The 14,534-nt window shown below is 32.6% G+C and overlaps 2 protein-coding genes across 8 annotated transcripts; one reads left to right on the top strand and one right to left on the bottom strand.

The window, feature by feature from the left end:
* Positions 1-2,251: 2,251 nt before the first annotated feature.
* TRB2 (Homeodomain-like/winged-helix DNA-binding family protein) lies at positions 2,252-8,426 on the bottom strand. Of its 5 annotated transcripts, XM_088217256.1 has the most exons (8): positions 8,274-8,417; positions 7,872-7,962; positions 6,877-7,076; positions 6,531-6,742; positions 5,209-5,293; positions 4,415-4,498; positions 3,554-3,900; positions 2,706-3,436 (listed from the first exon to the last, which is right to left on the bottom strand). In XM_088217256.1, the coding sequence occupies exons 3-8, from the start codon at positions 7,024-7,026 to the stop codon at positions 3,379-3,381; spliced, it is 936 nt and encodes a 311-aa protein (XP_088073382.1). In that variant the 5' UTR covers positions 7,027-7,076; positions 7,872-7,962; positions 8,274-8,417; the 3' UTR covers positions 2,706-3,378. The 5 variants fall into 5 exon arrangements, with proteins under 5 accessions (XP_021908090.1, XP_088073382.1, XP_088073381.1 ...); XM_022052398.2 differs by lacking the exons at positions 2,706-3,436; positions 7,872-7,962 and adding an exon at positions 2,252-2,671 and having other exon boundaries at positions 8,274-8,426; XM_088217255.1 differs by lacking the exons at positions 7,872-7,962; positions 8,274-8,417 and adding an exon at positions 7,690-7,853.
* A 1,378-nt stretch (positions 8,427-9,804) lies between these two features.
* Positions 9,805-13,132, top strand: FRO1 (NADH-ubiquinone oxidoreductase-like protein). Of its 3 annotated transcripts, none has more exons than XM_022052544.2 (5): positions 9,805-10,105; positions 10,395-10,483; positions 10,933-11,062; positions 11,532-11,561; positions 12,897-13,132. In XM_022052544.2, exons 1-5 carry the CDS (start codon positions 9,935-9,937, stop codon positions 12,948-12,950), a joined length of 474 nt encoding a protein of 157 aa, XP_021908236.1. In that variant the 5' UTR covers positions 9,805-9,934; the 3' UTR covers positions 12,951-13,132. The 3 variants fall into 3 exon arrangements, with proteins under 3 accessions (XP_021908236.1, XP_088073379.1, XP_088073378.1); XM_088217253.1 differs by lacking the exons at positions 11,532-11,561; positions 12,897-13,132 and adding exons at positions 11,138-11,250; positions 11,338-11,521 and having other exon boundaries at positions 9,818-10,105; XM_088217252.1 differs by lacking the exons at positions 11,532-11,561; positions 12,897-13,132 and adding an exon at positions 11,138-11,522 and having other exon boundaries at positions 9,818-10,105.
* Positions 13,133-14,534: the final 1,402 nt, after the last annotated feature.

Below are 14,534 nucleotides of genomic sequence, written 5' to 3'. Positions count from 1 at the left end.
TGGTTCAGAAACTCACATATTATAACCATGAAACGATGGAAATCTCATTCAAAATGATAAAAATTGGCACTATAGACAATTTTTATCAATTTAGAAGGGATTTAGATGCTTTCATAGAGCAAATAAGTGTAGATCTACAAATGAATTTCACAAACAAATTTCATTTGTTCCAAACATCTTCTTAGATGTGGATTTAACTCAGAGAAATTGCATATGAACTTGCGTGCATCTTAAGTTATTTGACAATGAGAACACCAGTGGTTGAGGTTGGTTTATGTATCATCTACTTAGATTATCTGAAAGAGGAACCTTTCTCTGTTATAGTTTACAGACTCAATAAATGTCTTGAAACATTTAATTGGGAGTTGGAGGTTACTTTCTTATTCTCTATTCAGGACATGCCAAGAGCAGTTAGCTCAATTAAAATCCAGCATTCTAAATCTCCCTTTTTAAGTCCTGGGTTCAATTAAGTGAAATTACTGCTTCCGGTTGTGAGGCAATTAGGACATGCCCAGAGAAGTCCGAGTTTCGCCCTTTAACCACATTAAGACATGCCAAGAGCAGTTAAGCTCATCTGGCATTCAGTGTCCTAGATCACCCTCCAAGTCTTGAATCCATGTCCCGTTGAAATTATGACTTCCTTAAGTTAGAAAGAAATTAAGACATGTCAAAGAACTAAAAGACAGTGCCCTTAGCAAAACCCAACATTGTTAGGCACAGACCTAATTGAAAACATGGTTGTTGAGCTGTGTATAACAGCAGTCGAAACTTGAAATCTTTTCTTTTTTTTCTTTCTCTGTTTGATGAACATGGATATTTTGGTCTACATGGCTGATTCTTGTTCCAAGTCCTTGAATCTTTGGGTATACTGTGAGAGCATGATTTTTTATACCAATCATGAAATTTTAAGCTTATAATTATAGTTAAAATACAATTGTTATGATCGTTGAATTATAAGTTTCCAGAATTATTATTATTCTTTGAAGATTTGCATCGAACGAGTTAAAAGATTAAGTGCTTATTATTGATAACTCGAGTTTGCACTTTTTACTATATTTTCATATTCTTAAACTACCAGTTGGTACAGGTATTGAGCTTCAAGTATTTTCATTTTCTAGTATCTAAAGGGCTTTAATTTTTCTTAACTGATTGGATCTTCGCATTCTCGTAAATATTGCAGGCAACTTTTTATGAGTTTACATATTGAATTAAGGATATGTTTGGAGTCATGAGTTATTTTTTGTGAAATTTGTTTGAAAATACATAAATTTACTTCTAAAGGAATGACAGTTCAATTCCATTTAACTTCTGAAGTAGAGATTGAAATAAAGTTCACTTAAAATTTATTTGAATATAAGCTTTCATCATCCCCTTGACGATTGAACATAGTGTTGAATGAACTCTGTCAAAATAGGAGAGTCTTTGAAGGGGATTGTTTCTTATTTTCTTAGCATTAGAGACTACTAACGAGTTTTATTGAATTTGTTTTTCAAATGTTGAAAAAACATAATCAAACTACACTCCAGTCGACTCAGTCTCTGAGTAATCAAATCAAAACTTACACCCTTAACCAAATGCCACGCTTGAGGTTGGCTTATTTTGAGCTGTAAGCATTTTGAGCCCGTGTTGAGATCATCACATGTTTGGTTCATATAAGTCAATCAATCCAACTTAAAAATACTCATATATTACAAACAATTTCCAACAGGGATCAACTAAATATTGTAGATCGACTCCGGTCTCTTTATTTCTTTTTTGCCGATTGTATTATTTATTACTCGTTGCAAAAAAAACGAAAAACAAAGGAACAAAAGTTTAAAAATTACTTCGAAATACAACTTTTATGATTTTTATGTAAAATGATTTAAAAGCTACGAAGTTTCTTTAATGAATTAAAATTAAAATTTTAAAGAATTTTGAAATGATTATACTTCATTAAGAAATTTTTATTTCAACATGTTTAATTTTGTTATTTTTGTCAAAATTTTTATAGTCACTTACAAAAATTATGTTTCCTAACAATTTTGTAAGTTTGATAAAAAAATCATAATGGAAAAACCTACTGCTTAATTGTAGTATAATACATAATTTAATTATTCTTTCCTGTCATCAAGGAGAACAAATCAACAAAACTTACGCCACAACAAAATTCTACATGCCAAAGGCCTGGAGTTAAATCCCTAACTCTATTTAAAAAGAAAACAAAAAGAGAACATTTCTAGTAAAGAAACGAACGTAATAAAATCACTAATTTCCAGTATTAACACCGCACAGAAACCTTTCATATTGCTTCCAGAAAGTCATTTGTGAAACGACAGTTTTCAGTATTCACTCTTCCTCGTCATGAACTGTCAGTAATACATTGACCATAAATCTAATACGACATCACAATCTTCTATTTCTTCTACTATTTCCTTACTCCCTCATCATAAAAACTTTTTGAAATTAAGCCTATAAGAAGCTCCTATGGAAATCATTCCACAGAAACAAAAACTGTATCCAGAGATTAATCTCACATATTCCACATTTACAAGCCTGATGATATATTTACAGTTAACTGACATGGTGTCCTTAGATATGTATGTATCATGCCAGTTAGATTTGACATCTGCACCTTGTGCATTTCACATGCTGTACCATCACCTAAGACAGGATATCCACTTCATGCCATCTGCATCAAATTTCCAAGACAACAAGAAGATCAACCACTAAAAGTACGATGGCAATTTTTCCTAAGGTTGTGTCTGATTCAATTTCTACTCAATTCTCCACGCTAAGAATTGGATTCTCGCAGTGAAAAGAATCAAAGCGGGAGTTATGGAAATTAAAACACAAACAATTACGTTCTAATTATTTATATTACAAACTGAGGCTGTTCGTAGCAAATTTTTAATTTTTGCAAGATTTCTTTGCAAATCTATATTTACTTCAACTAGAAAATATTACAAATTCTATTAAAACTCCTCATGAAATTCCATATAAGGCTAATTTTTGTCATTTTAGTGAGAAATTTTTCTATTTCCTAACTGAACTAGCCTAACATGGAAATTAAAACTAGAAATTGTCCAGAAATCCAATGAAAAATGAAACAACAGTAGCTTATTATTGCACATCTAGACAATGATTCTTATCTGGGAAACTCATTTTATTGGAGGTCGAGAGGAATAGAAGGTATTATGCTGCTTTTTCCCTTTTCCATCGAAGTGTGAAATTAGGCTGACAAGCTGACTGACCAATATACCTTGGTTCTCTCTTTGTTACAATAGAGAGAACCACCTTGATTAAGGAAGTCAGGAAGAGAGGGAAAAGACGGAGCGGATGGCAAGAAAAACAGCTACCTGTTTGACTTTATCAAATTTGCTGGAATACTTTGGTTGTTCAGCCGATGCATAGATCCGAAAAAATAAACTTTGAAGGCTCTGACTCTTGGGTGAGACTGAAACTGAAGTATCTTAAAATATACACTATGACCAGCATTTCAAGAAGAAAAAATGTCCCAATCCGTATGCTAAAGAGCACTTTTAAGAAGTAAGTCAGTGAAGTGGGGCCTTACCAGGTACGAAGTGTCTTATATTTCAAAGCCTTAAATGCTGCTTTGGCAAATATTTGTGCTGCTTCTGCCTCTGCTTCTGCTTTCTCTGCCTCCCTTGCCGCCTCTTCAGCCTCCGCAATTGCAACTTCTGCCTCTGCAACTGCTCGTGCAGCGGCTGCTGCAGCCTCTTGAGCAGTCATTCCCTTTATCTTTAATAGCTCTCCATCAATCTGGGATTTAGTAAGAATGTTGATACTTTTCTCTTGTTTCAAAGAATCCTTCTGCCTTCCTTCAAAAACCAATGGAGGAGACTTCTTTTTAACTCCAGCAATTGCTGAACTGGGGGCAATCCTGTACTTGTGCTTAATCTGTCAGCACAAACAAAGATAACCTAAGCACAGATTATGACATCCCTGCCTTTCCATAGCTCTTAGAAAATGAAATGTACTAGCCCTTACAGACATAAATGGATGCATGTCAAAAAATTCACTACCAGCATTACACCCATGAGAGAGATATCAATCTCAATGAATACCTCATCTGTATATAATGTGATTTTTTAATTTTTTCCCCAACATCCAAAAATAGTAGTCTATAATATCTACACTAGGTTAAAAGCATTTTCTGCAATCACCTTGAAGAGATATCTTTTGTCATTGCAAAGATCCAAGCATTTCGTTCTATGCTATGTTGAAATACGCACAATTTTTTTTTTTTTTTTCCACCCCATGGATGTTTGTTATCAGTTACTGTTATGGCAATGCAAAAAAATTAGTATTATCTTTTTGCCCCATGAATTCTTGTTGTCAGTTACTGTTATTATTGAAATGTGGCAAAGTCTGGATATTGTAATTTGTCATAATTCATTATGCAGAATAATACCTTGATCAATGTGCCATTTGCAGTTAAATGCTTCAATTTTGTAGCCACCAGCCTTTTAATGTTTGTTGGTGTTCGATAGTGCTCCTGCAAAATAAAAAATTAATAGGGAAATTGGGAAAAATAATGAAGCAACTACAAATAAAGACAAATACATCAACGCACACAACCATCTATCAAGACTTACTTCTGGAAATTGTCTCACTTAACTTTTTAAATGGGTTATGTGCTTCTTCTGACGAAAAAATAAAGTTCAAATTATGAGATGATACTTTTTGTTTTTTGCTATAACAAGATGGAATATAACAAACAAGATACCAAGAGGGTGCACAGATAGAGAAGTAGAAATTTACGGCCCAGTCAATATATGAATTAGGTCATCAAGGTCTTCATCAGATTCTAAGACAGAAACTTGATAAGAGTGACAAGAGAAAGGAATGGTAGAAGCATTTTTCATAAGCAATATGGTAGCTTAATACTACGTTACCAAAATTCTTAATATCGTTATTATTATTGGATGTCAATTGTTATTAACATTTTGAAAAGGAAAACTAAATATAACTTTGATGTCAATTATCTTATTATTATTACTTTCTAAACAAGAAACAAATTCATGAAAAAGAAAAAAAAAAAAAAGAAATGCCAGAAAGGAGGACACCTACTCGAGAAAGAAATTGAAGAGAAAACCTTCACAAAATGTAAGTATATGCACCAAAATCTCCTGCTATTTGATTAATTCAGTATTTATTTCTGCAAAACAAAGTTTGAATCCATAACCTCAGGAAAAAATTTAGTACCTCTATATATTCAAAAATTGAAGCCCTGTCAGATCCACGTAACTCCTTCAAGTTGGTGATGGCATCTAATACAAGATTATCCAAACTACGACATAGAACTCATCAATCAGCATATTGCATAAAATAAGATAAACAGGCTTAATTGTTTTTTATGCTGTATAACAACTGAAAATTTCACTGTATCTTTGAAAAATAAATGTAGCTTCAAAACATAGACGTTTTTTTAGCATAGGAGTGTCCCACAATGTATCATTTCCTTAAAGTGTAACGAGCTAAGTGCCATGCTTGGCTGTTGTTTGTTACTATCTTTGCTAAGATAAACAGGCTTCTGTTAATTGTCTTTTATGGAGTAAAACAACTGAAAATTTCCACCGTATCTTTGAAAAATAAATGTAGCTTCAAAACATAAAGGCTTTTCTAGCATATGAATGTCCAGCAATGTAGCCTTTCCTGAGTGCATAAAGAGCTGACTAAGATGCTAAGCTGTTGTTTGCTACTATCTTGCTATTTCCATGTATTTCTTCATAGTTGGAGTCAACAAGCACATTATTTCATCCACTCACTTTATAGTCCCCCTTCTGGTAACTAGTTAGTATGATATCAAAAGTGGATAAGTAATTATTTAACATCATAAGGTTCATGAACAATAAACACCGAATTTACAAGACTTGGATGCACCTCTAGAAACTAAGTTAAATGATCTGGAGAAGAATTACAGAACTACTATTACCATTATTTTTAGTATTAATATATATATATATATTATTTATATCACTAAACATGCTGGTGGTGTTGTATTGTTTATAGAATATCAGTAACTTAATTATGATTTATTTTCGTATTTGGTCAGGAGTAATATCAGCTCACTTAGTTTAGTATTAGTTTTTCTTTTCTACTAATTATTGTTATTCTAGGTGAGTGTTGAGAAAGCTATAAATATGTACATTCTATGGGTTGTAAAGAGTATTGATTCCAGTCAATCCATATTTTATGCTTCAATGAATAATTTATTCTCTTTTGTCTTTTTAGTGGATTCCAAGAATTTCTTGTTTTTCTGGTAGATTCCAGTAAAACCAGGGGTTTTTCTAGGTTAAATTTCTAACTTAGATTATATTAAAGCAAATGCATACACGCTTCAACATGATCAAGAAATCTAACCATGCTTCTTTCCTCCATCAGTAAATTTAATAATATTATCTACCACAACACTGAAACGACAATACTCAACTACATGCCACCCACAATAATCTAAATTGACTAACACAAAAATTAGTCCAAAATAATTGGAGAGGATGAAATATAATGTAAGAAGAAGAGATAACCTCGGAATTGGTTTCTTCAAACCATCAGCTCTTGATGTCCCACTAGAAATAGCAAGAGGCTTAGCATCTACTATTTCTTCCGCATTGTGGGATACGTTGATCAAAGTCATTGCATTTTCATCTTGTTTAGGAATTGGAATCCTTTTAAGTGCAAGCTTAGCCTTCTTCCTAGATCCCCATATTGCTGTGACATTTATATTTCTCCATTTATCCTGTTAAGAATTGCAACGTCCAAATTACTACGTCACAATTCACCATGAGATGTTGTTTGAAAACAAATAAGTATATATTATATAGTTCGATATATTTGGCAACTGATATAGCATGTCAAAGTCCAAGCCATTGCCTTAAGATCCACATTCGAGCGAGACTGCAATGTGGCACTAAACACGGGATCTGAAAGTATTGTACGCCATTTGCCAGTCCCATGCTTAAGTACTCCAGCTTTAAGTGCTGCTTCTTCTTCTGCCGTCCACTTCTGCTTAGGGGCACCCATTAGTAGACTATAAATCCCCCCACAGAATCTAAGAAACTGATTTCTTCTGCCTGCAGGAATAGGCCCAGAAAAGGATCATCAAACACCAGTAAATATTAGTTGAATACGTGCAATATAACAGAGACTAAATGATAAATAATAGAATTTGAACTGAATACAAGAAGAACTCCCAATATAAACATAATCACTGAGGAAAGGAGAAAAAATGGAACTAATTGCAGAAAATGCACACGTGCTTCGACTTCAAGATTACATGGCAAGGTCTCGATTCACATTGATTTGGGTCACATCAAAGTCCCTACTATTAGACATCCAATGATATGACATAACCCTATTATTTCAACAAGAGAGACATTTTTGAAAGTCCCTACTATTAGACATCCAATGATATGACATAACCCTATTATTTCAATAAGAGAGACATTTTTGAAATGATTCAACAAGAGACATTTAATAGTAAGAAATTCGAGCTCAGAAGCCTTCTAATCCTATAGCGCAATCAGCAATATTCAAATCAGCATAAACAACATGGCATGAGTTAACAAAGGCTTCATTGCAAATGGCATTAGGAGCTTCAGATATTTGACAGTGAAAGCAAACAAATCACAAGCTTTATGTGCCCAACTAAAGGAACAGAAGTTGAACTTCATAGAACTGATTTACCAACTACAGCTTCACAACTTCCTATGACGAATCACATAGCTCAGCTTCACAACTTCCTATGAGAATCACATAGCTCATTCGCCCAATTAAGGAAAAGACATTAGAACCAGAAAGATTCAGAACCAAATTATATGTTAATCCACAAGTTGACTAGTGCTCTCACGATCTAGCGATATAAATACCTTCGCTCCAAAGTTAGATAAAGCAAGTAAATCAACAAAACAGTTTTGACTGCAGAATTGGCACCACGAAATTCACCAACCCCGCATCTTCCTGGAGAGAAAAATATCGTAGAAGATGCGAAGCAGAAATGCAAAATAAAAATTAATGAAACGAAAAAACGCAAAACAGAAAACAAGAAAACTAACCATTGTCGTAGATACACCTAACTACAGATAAATCAAATGAGGTCATATAGTAACTCAAATAAAACAAAACCACATCATCAACTTATTAAATGAAGGAACTATAACAGAAACGGAATACGCACACATATATGCGTGTGCGTGTGTGTTTATATACGCGCAAAAGCTTTTGCCGATAAGGAACTGAAGAGAAACGGAAAAATAAGGAGCAAGCCTTACCTGATCAAAGACCAGAAGTGGTAAATCGGCATTTGAACGTGATAATTAGAAAGAAACCGACATCAATTTGATCATTTGCTTAAGGAAAATGCCCGAATATAATAAAAGGGAGACGAGAGTGAGAGAGAACCATTAAATTAAAAAACTCATTCTGCAATATATTGCAGCAGGCAGAAGGACACTTCTCTTGCCGCCCCTATTCTTTTCCAAAATATCAAAGTATCCCGATATTAGAGGTATTTATCAATTTGCGCTCCTCTTTTAAAATATTACACTGCGGCCTCGCTTATTACATATTTAATTCATTTTACTATTTTTTTAAAAAAATATATAATAATTTTTAATTAAAATTCATATATTTTATTAATTATATAACAACTATACAATAATAATAACATAATACTCTAACAATGGCATGCACGATGTAATTTTTAACTACCTAGTGTATTATTCAAACTCATACTTTTAAAAAATTAGTGGAATTATTTATCATACAAATAAAAAATCAAATATCTTTAAAAAATAATAATAAATATTTCGATTTATGTGATCTTCTTTTTTTTATTATAAAAAGTTGGATAATAATAAAATACACATATAAATCTTATAATATTATTTTTCACTATGCATAAATCATTACATAACTAAATTTTAAATATAAATCTCTAAAATATAATAAGAGTATCATAATATTTTTATTATAAATATATATATTAAAAAAATAAATAACATTATAATGCTCGGTGCATAAAATGTAATATAAAAATTATTTAAAAAATAATAATATAATATTTTTAATTTTTATGTAAATTATTTCTAATATATTAATATAATAAATTTTTAATTTTTTATCTAAATATTTTTATTGCTTTGACATTTACTCTGAAATTACAGTAATATTTTTTTTTTTGTTATTTTTTTTTCACTATTTCTCAATATTTATTTATTTTTTTAAAAAGCCACACTATTTTGTTGCAACTATCTTTTTTTTTTTTTTTTAAGAATAAAAACTATTATTATATAAGAAGGTGTATAGTTTTAATTGTTATATCTATACGCCTTCAATCTAAAACCAAGTATTCTCTGAATACTTCTCCTTCTTATTTTGTAATATTTCTTAAAATAAAAAAATTCAAAAAATAAATCCATCTTAAAAATTAAAATTCAATTTCAAAATATTATAATGTTAAGATATATTTTATATACTAAACATAGGTTTTACTTATCTCGAATTTCAATAATTTATAAAATCGTATAAAATATTTTTGTAATGTCATCATAGTTTAAGTATAATGCACAAATTATGGATTCTATATCAATTTGTAAGATAATCTCTTGAAATGCATATAAATTTTTGTGTGCATAAGAAATCATATATGTTGGGGGGAAAATAATATATTTTATTAAGGAGGGGAAATTATTGATATCAAATAAGAATGAGGACCGTTTGGAAATATTCAGAAATGAGAGGGTACTTCGTAAATATTGGACTAAAAAGGGAAAGTCTGTAATTCCGAAAAATAGCAATTTCACAAATCGCAAAAGGCTGCAAGTAAAAATTGTAATTGAAGAAAAAAAAAAAAGTTGCAAATTCATCTTTACATTTTCAAGGGCACTGGGTGGCAGAACTCAATCGAACTCACAGATTAGCTTGGTACGACATGGCTTCGAGCTCTCTGCAACGAATCACGGGCCAAGGGTACCGGGCTCTGCACACTGCAATGCGTCCTCTTGCTAGACCTTTCTCAACGGACGCATTGGTCGAAACCGAGATCAAGTCCGGTGAGATCGGCATGGTCTCTGGGATCCCTGAAGAACATCTTCGCAGAAGGGTATACCCTTCCTCTCCTCCTGCTTTCTTCGACGTCTGCGAATTTGTTTATTCTTTAATTTAGTTCTCTTGATTATCCTTTTTGTTTTCCCGATTCTATGTGCACGTATGTATTACATTCAGATATTTTCTGGGTTCATACTACAGTCAAATATGATGAATTAGGACATATAATTTTCTTCGATTTTTTATGTCAGGCAGCATTGAAGTTGGAAATATTAAGAACAAATTGATTAATTTGGGCTTCTAGTAATTTGCGGTTTACTTGAATTATTTGACGTCTACGGCAGGTGGTAATATATTCACCTGCTAGAACTGCGACTCAGCAAGGATCTGGAAAAGTTGGAAGGTGGAAAATCAATTTTCTGTCAACACAAAAGTAAGTTCATTTATCTTAATTTATATTTAATATCGCTGAAAGAAGTTGTATTGGCTTCATTTTTATCCTAAAAGATTCACATGATGGTATCTATGGTCTTCTGTTATGAGGGTTTTTGCTGGCACCGTTCTTACTGCTTGGGCTGCAATTTCGTTCTGCAATGTCATTGCATTAGGTTCTTGTTTAGCAACATCATTCGTCATAACGGTGTCTGCTAATGCTAGTATTAACTTCATTTGATTTGTTCACCGTGTTTTGGTTTCTTTGTTTCCTTATCAAAGAAAAGAAATATTAGTATTATCTTCACAGCAAATACTTCCGTTTAAAATGTTTAACTAGAAGAATTTTCTTGGTTATTTGATCAGTTTGGATTTACTTGTGAATGTTCTCATGTAATGAATAAGATCTTAATCATATTGAAAGTTTCTTTGTCAACCATTGTACCATAGGTGGGAAAATCCTTTGATGGGTTGGACATCAACGGGAGACCCTTATGCCAATGTTGGTGACTCTGCTCTCAGCTTTGACAGTGAAGAAGCTGCAAAGGCATTTGCAGAGAAACACGGATGGGAATATGTGGTATGTTGTATTGTATTCTCTCTGCAGGCTTTTTATTTGTAGGGCTTAAATTTTAAGAATCGTTTTGATTTTCAGGTAGATTTAGTGTATTATCTTTCCAGTGGCATTTTGTTCAGGGATGTGTCTGTATGCACACATCTGCCCATCTCTTCCTCTATTGGCTAGGCCATCATTCAGGGAACCTTTTGGTAATCTCTTGTGAAGTATCAACTCTAGTGTCTTCCCTCCAAGTGTTCTAAAAAATTAGAGTTTTACGGTACCTTTGATGTTAATAGGAATTATCCTAGCAAACTTAGCCATGCTGAAGCGTTGTGTGAGATGATGACCATTGATCCAAAGCTCGCAGCTGTTCTTGGTTCAGTTTTGCTTACCATGGCTTCTCTCTATCAGTCTCTTTCACCGCCGTAGTTTTTGTATACTCTCCCTGTCTGTCATCCTCTATTCACAACACTTCCTGATTAATCTGCAGGTGAAGAAGCAGCAGACACCATTGTTGAAGGTTAGTAACTCTTATCTGAGAATTGTTGTTGCTCATCACTCTTATCATTTGCATGAGCTTTCAATTGGTTAGGTAATAGTTCATACCTTTGGTCATAGAAGAGTAACATGCTTGAGTGTTTTCAGAATGCTTTTACTCTTAATAGTTGCTTTTTAAATAAGCATTTTACTTTGAAAACCAATAGAACATAATTATGGATATCTGATATAAAAACTAAGAACTGTATTTCTAGCTAATCTATAAGTGTACTGGTATGGATAAGATTAGGTCTTTTAGTAATATTAGGATTTCATTTATAGTTTTAATTTTTTTAAGTCAATAAGTTTTCGAGTCGGATGCTTTCATCTCAGTTAGATTAGGATTTTATTTTTAAGCATTGTGGATACCTATCTAAGTTTACTTATAAGATCAGGTCACGAGTTAGTAGATTATGGTGAGATTCCTCTCAATACTTCAGTTGTGACTTAATCATGTTTTTTAAGTGTATTGCCTACAAACCCATCTTAGATGTGATGCTTGAGGATCCAATGTGTGTCTCCTAGTTATTTTCCTGTTTTTCTCCATTTTAGGTGTGACATCTAAGAATTCTTTGAATTTGTCCCAATTCCTAAGTAGACAAATCAATACTCAACTCCTAAGTCTAGTTGATATAACCAGGCAAGACACAAGTGAAGTGAACATGTGACAGAGAGAGAGAACAATAAAGAATTTACTGGAGGTTGAGAATGTACTTACATCCAAGAGTTACCAGCAAAGTTTTCAAGATGAAAACTTCCATCTAACAACTAGGACTTTTTCATGTGTATTGGATTAAGAAGAAAACACAACCTTGCCAGAATACCCATTGATGAAAGAATGCCTTGGGTAAAAAATACTGTATTGCATCCCTCTGGGAATTTTTTGTAAGCAGTAATCTCTCTAAATACGAGTAATAACTGAATATGGCTTGTATGGAAATTGTTAAATTTCATTAGCTGGGCAGTGGCATTTAGTTGCGCTATTCAAAACATTGTTTTCTTTTGAAATTTAGACTATGGTAATCATTGTGCCTACGTAAACTGCATGATCATGACCACAATTTTCAGTATGTACAAAGAGATTCGAGTTTCGGAGAACAATCTATCAGCTCTTTGGCTAGTACTCTACTTCTATGCTAGTAGTCTGTGGCCTTACATGTATGTAGATGTAGATGGTTCTCATTCAGTTTTTGCCAATCTTGCTTTGGGATCATCTGTTCATATCCAAGTGCTAATGAACAAATTCATGCTTCTGTAGAAGTGGGAAATGTCCCCTTGCAAACCATAATCTATTGAAACACGCATCTTGTGGTTGCAGGTGAAGGCGTATGCAGATAACTTCAAGTGGAAGGGCCCTCCCAAAGCTGAATAGGGCTAAGTTTATTGCTATTCTTGTCTCCTGATTCTGTCATAAGAAGCAAGGTTAAGGCTTGCAGCCTTTTTTTTTTTCTTGTCTAGTTGCAAGTTTCTACAAGTCAATACTCTGTAACATCTTATGGGATGGTTTCTAAGTGAATTCTTCTGATAATAATAACGGACTGAGGGGTTGTACTCTTTTGCCTTTGTCGATAACTTGTAAAATTTGCTTTACTTCTTTTTTTCTTTTTAAATTTAAATGTACTGATTGGCCGAGCAGCCAGCCAGCTAGGCTAGCCACCGGCAACAGGGCCCTTTAGAGGACTTATGGCCCCACTCGGCCATCCCTCAGCTCTAGAGATTGTTTTCTCTTGCCTACTCGAGTGAAAAGATTACGTGTTTATAATTATCCTTATATTTATAGTTTTCTTAAGAATTAAATTAAATTGGTCACGAGCATTAAAAGAAGAAATATTGAGTAAGAGAGTGAGAAAGTAACTTGATTTTCTAGATCAAAATTTACTTTGTGCATGAAACTTATAAAGATTTAGGATCTTAAAGAAAATAAATTTATAATTTAAATACGGAAGCAAATAATATGTTAGAATTTCTATTTCTTATATAGTAAATTAGAATGTTTAATAGAGTTACGAAAATGTCTATATTACTGTGACTCGTAAAAAAGAAATAAATAAATGATTTAAAATAAATAGATAAATGTCCTAGAGTTAACCTCCACTAGCTCTTAAAGAGATTTATGAGGTAAACTACTCACAACTCACAACCTTCTTACTGATTAGGGTCTAGATTTTGATCCTCTTGATCTGTAATAATTAATGTACTAACTCAATAAAAATATCATACTATTTACTAATACAGAAAACTGAAGATTGGTAAAAATTGGAAAACAACTAATGGAGCTCTTATTTTAATTAAATACATTTAACTTTTAAAACGTTTTTTTGATATTTATCGTTACGAGTTTTTTAAAAATCAACTTATGAAAACTTATATTCATACCACTTTTCATTTTCACGCACAAGTGAACAAAAAATAACAATTTTTTTTTCTTACTTGCGTACCGGTACCTTTGAGAGTTCATAAAGGTGTCTCCTCTATGTGTGAACCCAATATCTAATTTTAATAATTAATTGGCCATCCTCATATCTCGTCCGTTAATGGATATCAAACATTTTATCGTTTCAATACTCTATTCGGTATGAGGGTGAATCATATCTGCTAAACCTTTCCGATAAGAGACTTCCCAGCCCTATTTGACTGAAATAACGTTCACGACAGAGTTTTCTATATACCGAGACCATCCGCCATTTCCCTAGGTGCTCAGTAAGTTTTTCACATAAAGATTCTCATCAACAAAATAACTAACAAATGCATACTAATATCTCATATTATATTTATAAATTAATTAGATGACATTTATATATACGATATAACTTATCATAATAAGAGATCGAGTAACCAGATAACCGAATAAACCAGATAAATCAATTAAGAACATACAACATTTAATAACCAGCACGTAGAGCAGTATAAAAAAATAAACAAGAAATTAGGACAATTGTGAATTAACTGGTTCCGA

This window comes from Carica papaya, chromosome 4, assembly GCF_054855325.1.
Source record: "Carica papaya isolate Zhongbai chromosome 4, ASM5485532v1, whole genome shotgun sequence".
In the NCBI taxonomy this organism is placed as follows: Eukaryota; Viridiplantae; Streptophyta; class Magnoliopsida; order Brassicales; family Caricaceae; genus Carica; species Carica papaya.
Note: the sequence above shows the minus strand (reverse complement) of the source record. Positions and strands in the feature narration are given on the sequence as shown.

Bases quoted from the DNA above. Each gene is read 5' to 3' on its own strand.
- TRB2 (XM_088217254.1), bottom strand. From the start codon at position 7,026: ATGGGTGCCCCTAAGCAGAAGTGGACGGCAGAAGAAGAAGCAGCACTT. The intron at 4,499-5,208 runs GTACTAAATTTT...TTTATTTTGCAG, and splicing joins CAATTTTTGAATATATAGAG to GAGCACTATCGAACACCAAC. The intron at 3,901-4,414 runs GTATTATTCTGC...TTGTGCTGACAG, and splicing joins CAAATGGCACATTGATCAAG to ATTAAGCACAAGTACAGGAT.
- FRO1 (XM_088217252.1), top strand. From the start codon at position 9,935: ATGGCTTCGAGCTCTCTGCAACGAATCACGGGCCAAGGGTACCGGGCT. The intron at 10,106-10,394 runs GTATACCCTTCC...CGTCTACGGCAG, and splicing joins AAGAACATCTTCGCAGAAGG to GTGGTAATATATTCACCTGC. The intron at 10,484-10,932 runs GTAAGTTCATTT...ATTGTACCATAG, and splicing joins AATTTTCTGTCAACACAAAA to GTGGGAAAATCCTTTGATGG.